This window comes from Mus caroli, chromosome 6, assembly GCF_900094665.2.
Source record: "Mus caroli chromosome 6, CAROLI_EIJ_v1.1, whole genome shotgun sequence".
Lineage (NCBI taxonomy): Eukaryota > Metazoa > Chordata > Mammalia > Rodentia > Muridae > Mus > Mus caroli.
This window is the reverse complement of record NC_034575.1, coordinates 69,475,680-69,489,809: the sequence shown is the minus strand read 5'-3', so window position 1 is coordinate 69,489,809 and position 14,130 is coordinate 69,475,680. Positions and strand designations below refer to the sequence as shown.

Genomic DNA, 14,130 nt, shown 5'->3' with positions numbered 1-14,130 from the left:
AAAAGATCTTAGAGTCATTATTTTCGGTTGGCAGGTCACCGGGGTCTCACAACACACTGGCCCTCCGTAACCTCATCACTATTGATTTCCTAATTTTTCTTAAATAGTATTTCATTGATTTTGATTGATATTTCCATAAGACTAATGATATATAGTGATTTTTTTGTGTACTTGTGGGCTAGCCATCCTGGTTTAACCCTCATCAAAAATAAATTAATGGCAAATGACCAAGATTGTTTTTAAACTCTCAATTCTGTTCTGTTCACCTCCATGTCCTTATGCCAGGACCATATTGTCCTACGACTGAAGGATTGTAGGAGTCAGAACGTTGATGCTGGGGACATGGTTAACAGCTGTGAGTACTTGCTGGATTTTCATTTTATTTCTAATTCATAAGTTAACACTTAAAATACTGAAGTCATAGCCCACATTCGTGTGAACTATTTGTGCAGGAATTAAGTATTAAAGAATAACAGTATGGAGCCAGGTATGTTGACTTATGGAGGCTGAGACAGGAGGATGATGAGGCCAATATAAACAATTTAGTGAGACCTAGTCTCAACAAACAGAGCCTGAAGAGACGGCTGAGCAGTTAAGAACTTAATACCTTTCCAAAAACTGCAATCGTCATCATCCACACAGAAGCTCACAACAGTCTGTGACTCCAGTCCCAGGGGATCTGAAACCTCTACAGCACTAGGCATGCCCATAGTACACAGACATGCATACACAGGCAAAACACCCATACACATACAAGCTAGTGAATAAATCAAGACGGAGATGGGCTCTGTCAGTAAAGTGCTTGCCTTACAAGCGGGGGGGGGGGGGGGGGGGGGGGGGGGCGGGGCTGGGTTTCACCACTCAGAACCCGTGTTAAAAAGCAGGGAATGTTTGAAGTTCCCACTGCTGGAGAGGTGCTGATAGGTGGATCTCCGAGGCTTACTGACCAACCAGTCTCTAGCATGCTCAGCCAGTTCTACAACGGTGCAAGACCTTGAAAAGGCAGATCATGTCTGAGGAATGACGGAATGACATTTAAGGTTGTCCTGTGGCCTACACACACACACACACACACACACACACACACACACACACAGGGAAATAAGCATTCATGCGTACACAAGAAAAAACTCTTTTTTTTCCTTTCACTCTGACAGATTAAGAAATTTCAGTGCTGAGGGAAAAAACGAAACAACCAAGACAAATTCTGGTTGAAAAATGCCATCATGCTACCTAGTCCTGACACAAATGGGCGAAAGTAAATAATACTCAATGCTAGCCGGTCACTGTAGTCCCCACTACTCAGGAAGCTGAGGCGGGAGGCTCCCTTGAGTCCAGGAGTCTGAGAGAAGTGTGAGCAGCATGTTGAGATAAGAGGAACAGCGGGGGATGAAGAAATTGGAAGGAAAAAGAAAAGAAAAGTTCCCTGTTATCAGAAGTTTGATAAAAATAACACGGCCCTGAGCAAATTGCTCAATCTTTTTGAGTATCTGTCATCTTAGAAGCATGTAATCTAACCACTATCTGATAATAAAGTTACTAGCAGGTGAGAAGGTGAGAAGAATCTGGATGTTCAATAATAAGAAAACTGTCACAGTTAAAATAAACATGTACATTAGTTTTACTGAAACAATTACCAATGATATTTTAAACAGTGCTGAGGAAAATGGCTCCTGGGTGGTGGTGGTGCACGCCTTTAATCCCAGCACTTGAGAGGCAAAGGCAGGAGGATTTCTGAGTTCGAGGCCAGCCTGGTCTACAGAGTGAGTTCCAGGACAGCCAGGGCTACACAGAGAAACCCTGTCTGGAAAAACAAAAAAACAAAAACAAAANTAAAAAAAAAAAAAAAAGGAAAATGGCTCCTGTATTTGTGCTTCCCGCTCACACTTCCATCCTGGCCTCTCTCCTCTTGGCTATCACAATCATCCTAAGAGAAGAAAAGCCAAAGTAATAAGCAAGTGGCCAAAAGCAAATTCATTTCCTATCTGCCAGTCCACCATACCTGGCTCCCCACTGGCGGTCCCCACCTCTGAGAAAGCACCTTCTTCCTCCCTCCCCATCTTCCCTCTGCTTCCTTTCCAATCTATCTCGGAAGAATGTTAGTTAGTACCATTTCCCAGTGCCCTCTCCACTCTAAACACTTCCCGCCATTCTCCCTGGGCATGTCCACTACTTGAGATACTGCAGCAACCTCCTAAATGATTAACACCCAGATCCTTCTCCCTTCTCCCCAAGTCAGTTCTTTCTGAAACAACCAGAGTAATGTCCAAACATTCTCCAATCTGATGAAATCTTGCCCCTACTAAAACCTCTTCAATGGTTTCTTTTACTGTTTATAGATAAAATACAAATGCCCCGGAGTTCTATGTGATGAGGACTTCTCCCCTGCCCTGCCTGGTAACGTGGACACCAGGTCGGGTTTAATTATTTGCCACTGCCCACCCCACCCACCCACACCCGCCCTAAGCCAATATCCTTAAATGTTAGTCAAACATTCGTCTTAAAGCAGGCAGACAGAATTTTCTTTTACAAACAGATTCATTTACCAGTTCACTTCCTCTAGCCAAGGCAGAGTCAACATTCTAAAGGAGGCTTTTTTTGTTGTTGTTGTTAGTTCTGGAGACTGAACCAAAGTACCTCTCACGTGTCAGGCAAGCGGCACTCTACCCCTGAGCTACAGTGCGTTTCCTGGAAGAAGCTGGTAGACTTCTCACATCTCTTGCAATCTTTATTCTCTCCTCAGCAATGTAAGATGAGGGGGAGGAGGAAAGGGGTGGGAGGAGCTGTGAGGAGCTCATTGTGGGGATTTGTATTCAGGTGCCAGGAAAAGCCCTTGTTTCTGAAACTATCTGTGCCATGCACTATTCCCTGAAATTTGAAAACTTCCAGCCATGCAGGACTAGAGTACACAGTGCATCGTGGTAGGGAAATCATGGCAGCAGGAGCAGGAGGGAGCTGTTTACACTGAATCCATCACCAGGAAGCAGAGAGGCATGAACCCCGTATACTGTGTTCAGCTTGCTTTCCATTTTATTCTGTCCAGGACTCCAGCCCATGAAATACTAATGTCCCCATACAGAGTGGGTCTTCTTACCTCAATTAACCTAACCTAGACAATCCCTTACAGGCACACCCAGGGATTTCTCTCCATGAGGAATCTAAATCCCATCAAGGGGACAATCAAAATTAACCAATTACAGCAAACGTGGACAAATATCTATCTGATGTTTATCTGCCTCACTAGATTGCATGCTTTATCAGATTAAAGCCTTCTTTATTTAGATATGTTTGAGACCACGTCTTACTTTGTTCTTCAGACTGGTCTCCAAATTTTGGTTGTTCAAGAGATCCTCGGCCTCTGAGGCTGAAGAGATTGCTCAGAGGTTAAGAGCTCTGGCTGCTCTTCTGACCCAGGTGCAATTTCTAGCACCCATATGCTGGCTCAGAGCCATCTCTAACCCCAGTTCCAGAGGCTCTGTGTCCTCTCTGGCTTCCTTTGGCCCCAGACAGGCACATAATGCAGAGGCATAAATGGAGGCCAAACAGTCACACACATAAAATAACAATACATCCCTATTTAAAAGATCCTCTATCTTAAACCTCCAGAGTATTGAGGACCACAGAACCCGGCATGGTGGCACACAACAGTAATCTCAGCCTTTCCAAGGCAGAGGCAGGAAGACTGATGCCAGCTCAAGGTCTGCTGTACTGTGGAGTGAGTTCCAGGCCTGTTATGACTGCAGAATGAGAGCCTGTCTCGAAAATGACAAAGAAAAAAAAAATGAACATAGATGTTGAGGCTACTTGTTAAATCACTGTTTATGAAATACCTAGCCTGGCAAACGTTCATAAATGACATTAGGCAACTTGTTTAAGCCATCCAGCACTACCATAGATGAGGACACAGGAAATGACTGCAAACAGGAATCTGCAGATGAGCAGAGAGCAAGCACATTTAAAGTGGGTGTATGTTTTACTGACATGTATGTCTGTACACCTCATGTGTGCAGTGACTGTGGGCCAAAAGACAATGTCAGGTCTCCTGAAACTGGAATTATAGACCGTTGTCGGGTGGCTTGTGAGCTCCAGGAATGGAATGTGGGTCCTCTGGAAGAGTAGTCAATGTTCTTAAGCACTGAACCATCTCCCTAGACACTAAAGATGTCTGTTGCTGTTGTTTTTCAAGACAGAGTTTCTCTGTGTAACCATGGCTATCCTGGAACTCACTCTGTAGATCAGGCTGGCCTGATTCAGAGATTGGCCTGCCTCTGCCTCCTGCGTGCTGGGATTAATGTTGTGTCCTACCATCACCTGGCTCTCTAAAAAAAGTTTTAAAAGTATATTTCTTTTAAAATTCTATTTTGTTGTTTGTATTATAAGAATGTGTTGCTTGGGCTGGAGTTAAGAGCACCACTGACTGCTCTTCAGAGGTACTGAGCTCCAATCCCAGCAACCATATTGTGGCTCACAATCATCTGTAACAAGATCTGATTCCCTCTTCCGGTGTCTCATGACAACTACAGTGTACTCACATATAATAAATAAAATAAACCTTAAAAAAAAAAAAAAAGAATGTGTGGTGGTGCATGTCTTTAACTCCAGCACTCAAGAGGCAGAGGTAGGTGGATCTCTGTGATTGCAAGGCTAGCCTGGTCTACAGAGCGAGTTCTGTTAAACAGAAGAACCCTGTCTTGGAAAGAAAAAGAATATATATGTGGTGAATGAGACAAGAGTGTTTGCACAGAACCACGATTTGATTGCTAGTACCACATAAATTGGAGATACAAGCCAGTAGGAAGATCAGAAACTCAAGGTCTTCCTGTTTGGGTAACAGAGTACCTTACTTCCTGGATTGGAGAGATGGCTCAGGGCTTGTTGCTCTCCCACAGGAGCAGAGTTCAGTTTCCAACACCCACAGGGTTCGAAACGCTTGAAGCTCTAGCTCTAGGGCATCTGATGCCCTCATCTAGCCTCCAAGAGCACCTACACACAGGTGGCAGACACACATACACAAATAAAAATAGTAAATCTTTGATATTTTATTTCTTAAATAAATAAATAGCCCAACAGGGGCGTGGTGAGGCACCTGTAATCCCAAACACTCAGGAGGCAGCAGATGCCCACATAGCAATATGGTTTCAAACACAGAGAAATTCAGAAGAACAAACAAGAAATCAAAAACCTTGGTAAATTCAGAGGGCCCTGGATACGGCCAAGAAAGGTATTAGGATCAGGATGAAATGTGTTTGCTTCTAGATGGGCAAGTGCTGAAGAGAGTACATTTGTGTGTGAACTGAGAAAGCAGCATCAGCAACGGAGAGGTTAGAAACACGAGCAGAGGATGCGACAGAGGCGCCCGGCCCCACGACCCTACATCATAAGCAGCGAGAGGCGACGCAGCACCTGTCGGTCGCAACAGTTTCTGAAATACGAGGCCAACTGGACAAGAACGAGATCGCTGAGCCCCGCAGACTGCTGAAAGACAGGGGACTTAGAGGGGAATAAGAGCTGGCCTTGACTTCCGGCACTCTACCGGAACACACAGACAGCGGCAGCTGTCGCCCGGTAGCCCCACCCCTAAGGCGGGGCTGCGCCGGAAGAGAAACAGTCCGCCGGAAAGGGAGGGGCCACGCTCGGGAAAATCCCGTGCGCCGCTCTCACGTCAGCAGAGGGCGGAAGCGCAGACTGCAGGATGCGGTTCCAGGTTGCGTTGCTCCTGCTGAGTGTCGCGGTGGCGGGTAAGGACCCCCACCCCAGCCCAGCTCACTCTCCCCTTTAGGTTTCCCGTTCCTCACCTTGGTGGGTCGCTACGGGAGCCGGCGTCTTTCTTGTTTGGCCCGACCCTGCTCTAGTCATCTCCGCTTTCCAATTCGGCCATCCCCGCTAGGCTCTCAGAAGTCAAGCCCGCTTCTCTTCCGAGGACTTACTGCTTTTTTTTGTTTCAGGAGCTCTGCCGTCCGTTTATAAGAGAGACGCCGTCCCAGGTGACTCTCAGAATCCTCCGATTCAGCCTTTCAAACAGTCCTCCACTCCCCTGCCTGAGTCTTCTAACCAGGTAAAGACCGGTCAGGGGCAGAAGTCGGATAAAAAAGACCAGGACAAGATGACTTTGGCAGCAGTTTCCAGTAAGGCGGAATCTGGTCCGCCGACCGTCGCGACCGATCACAGTTTGAATGATTCCAGAAGGCAGCCCGAGAAAGCGGATATCCAGTTGAACGAAACTGCGCGGCCCCTCTCACCAGTCAACCCCAAACCGGAAAAGTCTGATCAGAATTCCACAGAAGATTCAGGCAAGCCCCCGGGAGGTGATTCTGGCAAACCCACAGAAGTTGGTTCGAATAAGGCCACAGAAGATGATTCTGACAAGTCCACGAAAGTTGATTTGGACAAGCCCACCTCCAAAATCTCCCCAGATACGGAGACTTCGAAGACTGACAAAGTCCAGCCAACTGAAAAAGGACAAAAACCAACACTTACTTCCAAAACTGAATCTGGGGAAACACTGGCAGGGGACTCTGACTTCTCTTTAAAGCCAGAGAAAGGAGATAAGTCTTCAGAGCCTACTGAAGATGTGGGAACCAAGGAAATTGAAGAGGGTGACACAGAGCCGGAAGAAGGCTCACCGCTTGAAGAAGAGAATGAAAAGGTGTCGGGCCCTTCCTCCAGTGAGAACCAAGAGGGGACACTTAGAGATTCTATGAAGAACGAGAAGGATGATCTTTATAAGGACACTTCTGGAAACACCAGTGCAGAGAGCAGCCACTTCTTTGCATATCTAGTGACCGCTGCTGTTCTTGTTGCTGTCCTCTATATTGCTTACCACAACAAACGAAAGGTAAGAGGGGACTGGGATTTCCAGGACTCTTAAGTTCTTTGTTCATGGACAGCTATCTGTCACTCATCTGCCTGTGAGCTTTGAGAATTTTAAGATCATCTTGGTTTTTTCCATAGACCCTGCTAGGGCTTATAAAACTAAGTTTTGTAAATCAGGTTTTCATCACGTGACCTGTTTCCTCTCAGTTCTGCTGTAAAGTGCCAAGTTGGACGTGAATCATAACCTGACCTAATTGTGATTCCCCTCCCATATCTTGGAACTCAGATCTTTCCCAGCCTCTTGATATGCAGACCTCTTCCCCCTTTTTCAGGCTTAAGATAGTTTACCATTTCTAGCTTCTATTCCAACCATCTTCCATCTGGAGGCAGGAAGAATGTTTTCAGTTACATAGTTATTAACACTAAAAGTAGAAAGCCAACCAACAAGAGTTGAAATTGCACAAATGTACTCATCTTTGGGGTTAAAGTGTTATCCATGAAACAACTTTAGAAACAACTCTAATGACAAAATTATTGTATTTCCTACTGAGCCATGAGATTTAGAAGACAATTTCAGTAACTTGACTTATTGAAGAGTTCAATTTGTGATAGCCATTGGGCATAAAGAATCCATAAAGAATGGAGAGTGTACATTCTTCATTTACATCTAAATGCCCATGTTGAGAGCAGTAAATTAGAGAAAAGTTGTTGAAACAATATGTGGGCACAAAGCAAGTGTTTGTGGATAGGAAACAATCAGTAATTATCCCCACCCCCCTTAAACCTGGAACTCCCTGGCAAAAGAACTGGTAGACTTTTAACTCTATCCCCACAATTAAATCATAAAGATTTCCACAGGCTTCAGCCTCCATCTCTTGGTCCCTATTTTTTTTTTTTTTTTTTTTTCAAGACAGGTTTCTCTGTGTAGCTCTGGCTGTCCTGGAACTCACTCTGTAGACTAGGCTGGCCTCAAACTCAGAAATTCGACTGCCTCTGCTTCCCGAGTGCTGGGATTAAAGGCGTGCACCACCACCGCCCGGCTCTCTTGGTCACTATTAAGTAGTATAAAGGATTTTGTTATAACCAAACCCTTTTAAAATCTTTACAATTTATTATTTTTGTGGTGTTGGAGGTTGAACATAGGTGACCTGCATGCTAGACAGTTGTCCTACTATAGTGCTATATCACATATCACATGCTTGACACAGCATTTGCCTAGTATCCACAATGCCATGATTGCACTCCAGCACTGGAAAGAAAGTGTGTGTGTGTGTGTGTGTGTGTGTGTGTGTGTGTGTGTGATTTAAATAGGCCTCTCTGTGGATCTAGGTAAGTGCTTCTGATTTCAGGAACTGAATGAAGTACAGCATTACAGAGTCAAATGTTATTCTGTTTTCTTTGTCCTTCCCTCAGATTATTGCTTTTGCTCTGGAAGGGAAAAGATCCAAAGTCACTCGGAGGCCAAAGGCCAGTGACTACCAACGTTTGAACCTAAAGGTAAGGAATGAGAAGCCAGGTCTAGGAGGGATATGCAGCCTCAGTTGGGCCAATTCTGGGCATGCTGCAGCCATTGTCCCTAGCCCTTGATGGCAAATAGGACCATCCATACACTACATATGTATCTACAAAGAGATCTTTCAGTATTTTCACATTTGACAGATAAACAGATCTGCGTGGAAATGTGATTTCTGTCTGTTTTGTTCCTAAGTTTCCATTCAGAGACAACACTAGCACCTGATAGTAACTGTACACTTTTAAACACTTTTTTCACTATTTGAGCTCTGGTCACACAAATACTGTGATAAACACTGAATATTGTGATAAAAGCCAAGTCTGATTCACTGAGTATGGCATAGAACTTATCCATCCTCATTTTGGTGGGATCACCAAAGGCTGCTCGGCCACACTTTGGGCAGCAAAGCCCTGGCTCACAACTCCCTCAAAGCATATGAGCACAGAAGCACATAGGCCTCAAGCAAACTCACTGTGGGCTGGTCCTCCTGATTGTGGCCAGTCTGCCTCTGCCAGGAGAGGAGCCTTTCCCCCTCCAACAGTAGCAGGAGCTGAAGACGGTTCTCCCCACAGACAACTGTATAATCATATTAGGTGGCTACAACAGGCACCTGCTCTGTTCTGTTAAGCACGTTGAGAGCACGTGGATAGGAAACAATCAGTAATTATCCCCACCCCCCTTATTAGCTAAATGTACAACTTTCAGGTCCATATCTTATTTCTAATTGACTTTAAAACTCACTAATGTGACTCCTGCACTTTTATTAATGGCGGTGGATGACTTTGTCTTACTGACATATCTCCCTGAAAAAGATGAGTGTTATCAACCGAGTGTGTTGTTCTTGTTTCAGCTTTGATCTTTACTTTGTCTGCAAGAACCGTGTCCTCCCTGCTGATTTGTTCCCAATCAAGAGAAATGAAAAGACTGTGACCTCCTCTGGGGTTTGGTGGCAAGTCTGGGCTGGCAGAGATGGGAGATAGCTTCAGGTTTTGCACCGGCACTTTGATGACACTCTCCTCTGGTGATGTTTTATTTACTTTTGTGTTCCTTGTATGCTGACGTGTTCCATCATCCTTTCTTTCTTGGAGTACAAATGGAAGAAGCGCATGGAAAAATGGATGTGACCAAAGGAAGACCCCACCTTAGGCAGGCCACACAATGGACCACCCTCCCACAGCCTCTTTATCTTTGCAACTCTAGGTGCAAACTGTAGAGAGGTGCTTTCTAGACAAGATGTAGGAGATGGTTATGTGGGATACTGATGGGCAGAGATGGGCTTGAATACTTATTCTCTACAGAAGGCTCAGCTGCAAACCAAACTAGCAGGTTAAAGAGTGTTAAAGTCTGGTCTATCTGATAATAATCTGTATATTTCTCTGAAAGTTTGCATGCTAGTTGTACTAGCATAAAAGGGACTCGAGGCTTCTGAAAGTAAAATCACTGTTTGATGGGATTTTTTAAAAAATGATCATTGAACAAGTGTGTTCTTGCATACAGTCACCCCAATAGGAACTTCCTGGAAAGGGGCAGGTTCATGCTTTGTGGAAGAAAACACATAGGAGGTATTTAGTATGCAGGAAAGAGGTTTTCTACAAATTGAGTTTTGCTTTTATTGCCTGCAGTAGATAGATATTTAGAAACTTTAACTGCATTCTTCACACTCCTCCTTGCTGTTTAAGATATGCAGAGAATAAGGAAAATCTTTCCTATTCTGTCATATCTGGTCATGAAACTGTAGGAAACTAAATAGGTTCCCTGAGATAACTGAAGATGTCTTGGATTATGCTGTGTCTAGCGTTTTATTCCAGTCTGTATGGTTACACCTAAAGAGAGAAAAGTCTCAGCTAATCTCAGGGATGCAGAGAGAATGAGAAGAAGAAAAGTATGAGTCCTGTGCTGTTGGAGAATCAGTCTAAGGAAGCAATGGTCTTGGAGTTCTTTTCCAGTGCCGACTGCAGCATGGGCTTGAAATTGAAGTATGTATTCTTGGCAAGTGGCATTGTAGAAATAAGGCCATGGCTACTATTGTCTCAACTGTCCACAAGTCTGTTACTTTTTTCCAAGCCTTTTTCAGTCTCCTTTAGCTTTCCCTAACACCTCTTTAGTTCCCCACTTCCATTTTTTCTTCCTCTCTAGACCTGTTTGTACACCTCTGAATGGACACCTTCCTTATAGCCTGTATGCACGCCCATACCTATCCTGTTCTAGTTGGTGTTGCTTCTATTGCCTTCCGTCCTCTTCCTGACATTTGCAGGGTTGCCTTGGTCTGTTTTCCTCCTGTTTCTCAAGGTTTACTCAGTTAACAGATCACCAAATTCAGCAGCTCATTTTCACACTTGTAACCCTTGGTGATGTTGGAGGCTGGGCCTATGCATGTTGACATTCTGGTTGTCTCTTGCAAATTGTCCTTTGCCTTATCTCATGGCGGGTGGAGGAGGGTACCCAGGTCTCTGTTGCTTTAACTGTCTCAATAAATCCATCCATTCTTTATCCTCTCTGTGACTCTCATGTTTTCTTTGGCCTCCTTCCCAAGAACCCAGTTCTGCTATATGCTAAATAACTCAGCCACATTGTCTGGTTGTCACACAACCAGAGTTTCTCTCTTGTATCTATTACGTTTCTCTATCTATCCTTCAGTTTCTTTAATCATCTGAAAACTCCACACTATAAAAACATTTTTATCATCACAGAAGTCCACTTTTTTTTTTTTTTTAAAGAAATTATATCTAGGTATACTCTCCGCTAATTTTTAGGAACCAGGTGAATTGACCTTACCAGTTTTGGAAACATTGATTATTCCAGAATGTGCTCTGGTGTGAAGCTTCTGTCTGAGGTTATAATCTAGACTACAGATTCCTCCTTGGCTTCACTGTCCGGCACTCACTCCGTCTCTGCCTCTGCCCTCATCGTGTCTTTGTATCACAGCTTTTCAGCGTTGCTTTATGGTTAGGCTGTCCCCTTCTTTGAGCTTTCCCAGGTCCTTGTGTTTGGAATATGCATAGTGTTCCTTCCTAGCTTCAACCCACTTGATTGGCTTTTTCCATTCCACACTGATAGCTGACTGTCACTCTCATCTTGGAACTTCAGTGTGACATATTTCTGATGTTCCTAGATTTCCCCCCCAAGAAAACTAAGCTCTGAGAGACAGCCATTGTCATTGTTCTATCAGCCAGAGACCTTAGGGGTCAAATGTCTTGTTGGAGGTGTAGCTGAAACTGGGGCTCACATAGCTCTTCCTGGATACTGTTTGCTATGACCTTATACTTGTTGGCTTTTGCTCTTGAAGGGCCGGAAGGAAAATTGATTTTTAGCAACCAAGATTGACAGTGAGTGGACAGACATGTGAAGGATTGCCAGAGTCTACAAAGCCTCACCCTCTTTTGGCTGCTGACAGATGTTCCTAGTGCTGACAGAGTACAGTAGAATTTGTGTTCACTTGAGAAGTTGCACTGAAGGAAATGGTTCCCACCAAAGAAAAGTTCTTTTTAGGATTTTGTTTTGTTTTGTTTTGTTTTTTGAAGGTAGAGTACTTGAAGCATATTTGCTAGAGTGTGTGTGGATGGTAATGGTCCAACTGAGGTGTCTATACCCCGGATTGGGCTGGCACGTAAGAAGCATATGAAGAAGCCTCAAGTAGCACTCTTGTGGACTTTTCTGAGCTTGCTCTCCTCTCCTAAAGGGCAATTTCTTAAGGGGAAGCTGCTTGAGGTATAACTGTTAATAGTTTGTTTTCTTGCTGTGGACTATAAAAGCCAGCTCTGGACAACAACTAACAAAATGTGCTAACATGTTTCCCCTAGAGACAGAGCTCTGTGCCCTTCAGAGTTCCTCTGGTAGGGATGCACTTTCTCTTTTCTTCGGGGCATGGTATGCTTTGTGCATATCATGAGCCGTTAAAAAGCAGAGAAGGGTGTGCCAGGCCCTGTGCCATAGTTTCTCAAAACTGCTTACTAGGAGGGTTCTATTTGGCATTGCCTTAAGAAAGCTGTAAAGAGTCAGGCGTGGTGATGCATGCCTTTAATCCTAGCACTCAAGAGGCAGAGGCAGAAGGATCTCTGAGTATGAGGCCAGCCTAGTCTAGAATACCAAGTTTAGGCAGCCAAAGTTACACAATGATAGCTTGTCTCAAAAAAAAAAAAAAAAAAAAAAAAGCAGAAAGCTGTGAAGAGATGTTGAAATTTAAATACATCAAGATGGCTCAGTGTGTTTTGTTCCCTGCTCAGATGTGATACTAAGTATTTTAGTTTAGAAACTGTTAGTTTGGATCTCAGCTTGCATAGCATAGCAAACTACCCATGAAGCTGGCCTCCTCACACTGTTAGGAATTTAATTCAGACTACCATGTTAAGTGAGTGAATGTTAATTCTTTTCCTTGTCTTGTGTCCCCAGTTAGATTGCCACTGTTAGCCATGTTTGGTATTTTCACCTTTTTTGTAATTTAACTGTAATGGCTTAATTTTATTTTTTTAAAGCTTACTGTGGTATAGTAAGTATTTTTCAGTATATTTTACTGAGCTTCTGTAAATGCAATCACAGCATAGTTTCATGTCATTATTGAACAGAAATCAATAAATTTCAGATATCAAAGCATTGAAACATTACATGTATTAATACTATATTTATTTATTTATTTATTTATTTATTTATTTTTTGGTTTTTTGAGACAGGGTTTCTCTGTGTAGCCTTGGCTGTCCTGGAACTCACTTTGTAGACCAGGCTGGCCTCGAACTCAGAAACCCGCCTGCCTCTGCCTCCCGAGTGCTGGGATTAAAGGCGTGCGCCACCACGCCCGGCTTTAATACTATATTTAAACAGACTAAAATTAGTACTTGTTTAACATAAGTGAAAAGCTTTTAACTTTTATCCACCTTCTCATTTATTCATATAGGTAGAGCATCCCTATTCTGAAATCAAAGCAAGCTTTTTAAATTATAGCATGGACTCATGTGACAGGTCAGAATGCTCAGTTTTTCAAAGTATTACATAAGATGCTGTGCCGGTCTATACATATGAAACAAATGAATTTGTGGTTTAGTTCTGGGTCCCATCCCCCAGATTATCTTATGTGTATGCAAATACTACAAAATCTGAAAGAATTCTGACTCCAAGCATTTTAGAAAACAATACTCAGGTTTTGGTCTGTTTTGTTTTGTTTTGTTTTGTTTTTCAAGACAGAGCTAGAGCTCTGTCTGCCCCTGCCTTCTGAGTGCTGGGGTTAAAGGCCGGTGCCAGCACCGCCCAGCCTCATAACTCAATTTGACTATGTGCCAGCAACTACAAATGCCGTGTCTAGGCTTGGTTCATCGGCAGTGGTATCTTTTGGTGTGTTCCTTTAACCCACTTCTATCAGGATAAAACTTAGAGCTGAGGGTTTCTTGGGTCTGGCACTTTGAGAGAGTTGCTACTCCAAACCCACACTTTCCTGTATACAGAGAGAGCATCACAACATGAGAGTGAGGAGGAACAAAAAGCTTCAGGGTAGGACTGAACCAACCTATTCTAGTAGCCAACACCCCAGGGGTTCTGTGTGCCTGACCATAGCTTGGAGTTGGGTATAGGAAAGGCATGGGAGCATTCTTCATGAGGCATCAAGGCTATGTAGCTCACACTAGGCCTTACGTAGAATGCAAGGTAAAGAACTCTTGACTTAACAACACTAATCAGGCCGGGCGTGGTGGCGCACGCCTTTAGTCCCAGCACTTGGGAGTCAGAGGCAGGCAGATTTCTGAGTTCGAGGCCAGCCTGGTCTACAGAGTGAGTTCCAGGACAGCCAGGGCTACACGAGAAACCCTGTCTCGAAAAAC

At 43.9% G+C, this 14,130-nt stretch overlaps 1 protein-coding gene across 1 annotated transcript; it reads left to right on the top strand.

Annotated features, from left to right (window-relative positions):
• The first annotated feature begins 5,422 nt into the window (after positions 1–5,422).
• Tgoln2 (trans-golgi network protein 2) lies at positions 5,423–12,927 on the top strand. Its single transcript, XM_021164799.2, has 4 exons — positions 5,423–5,738; positions 5,946–6,835; positions 8,227–8,310; positions 9,177–12,927. Exons 1-4 carry the CDS (start codon positions 5,693–5,695, stop codon positions 9,180–9,182), a joined length of 1,026 nt encoding a protein of 341 aa, XP_021020458.1. The 5' UTR covers positions 5,423–5,692; the 3' UTR covers positions 9,183–12,927.
• The last annotated feature ends 1,203 nt before the right edge of the window (positions 12,928–14,130 follow it).

Coding starts and splice junctions, on each gene's coding strand:
- Tgoln2 (XM_021164799.2), top strand. CDS start 5,693: ATGCGGTTCCAGGTTGCGTTGCTCCTGCTGAGTGTCGCGGTGGCGG. Junction 5,739..5,945: donor GCTGAGTGTCGCGGTGGCGG/GTAAGGACCCCC, acceptor TTTTTGTTTCAG/GAGCTCTGCCGTCCGTTTAT. Junction 6,836..8,226: donor CTTACCACAACAAACGAAAG/GTAAGAGGGGAC, acceptor TCCTTCCCTCAG/ATTATTGCTTTTGCTCTGGA.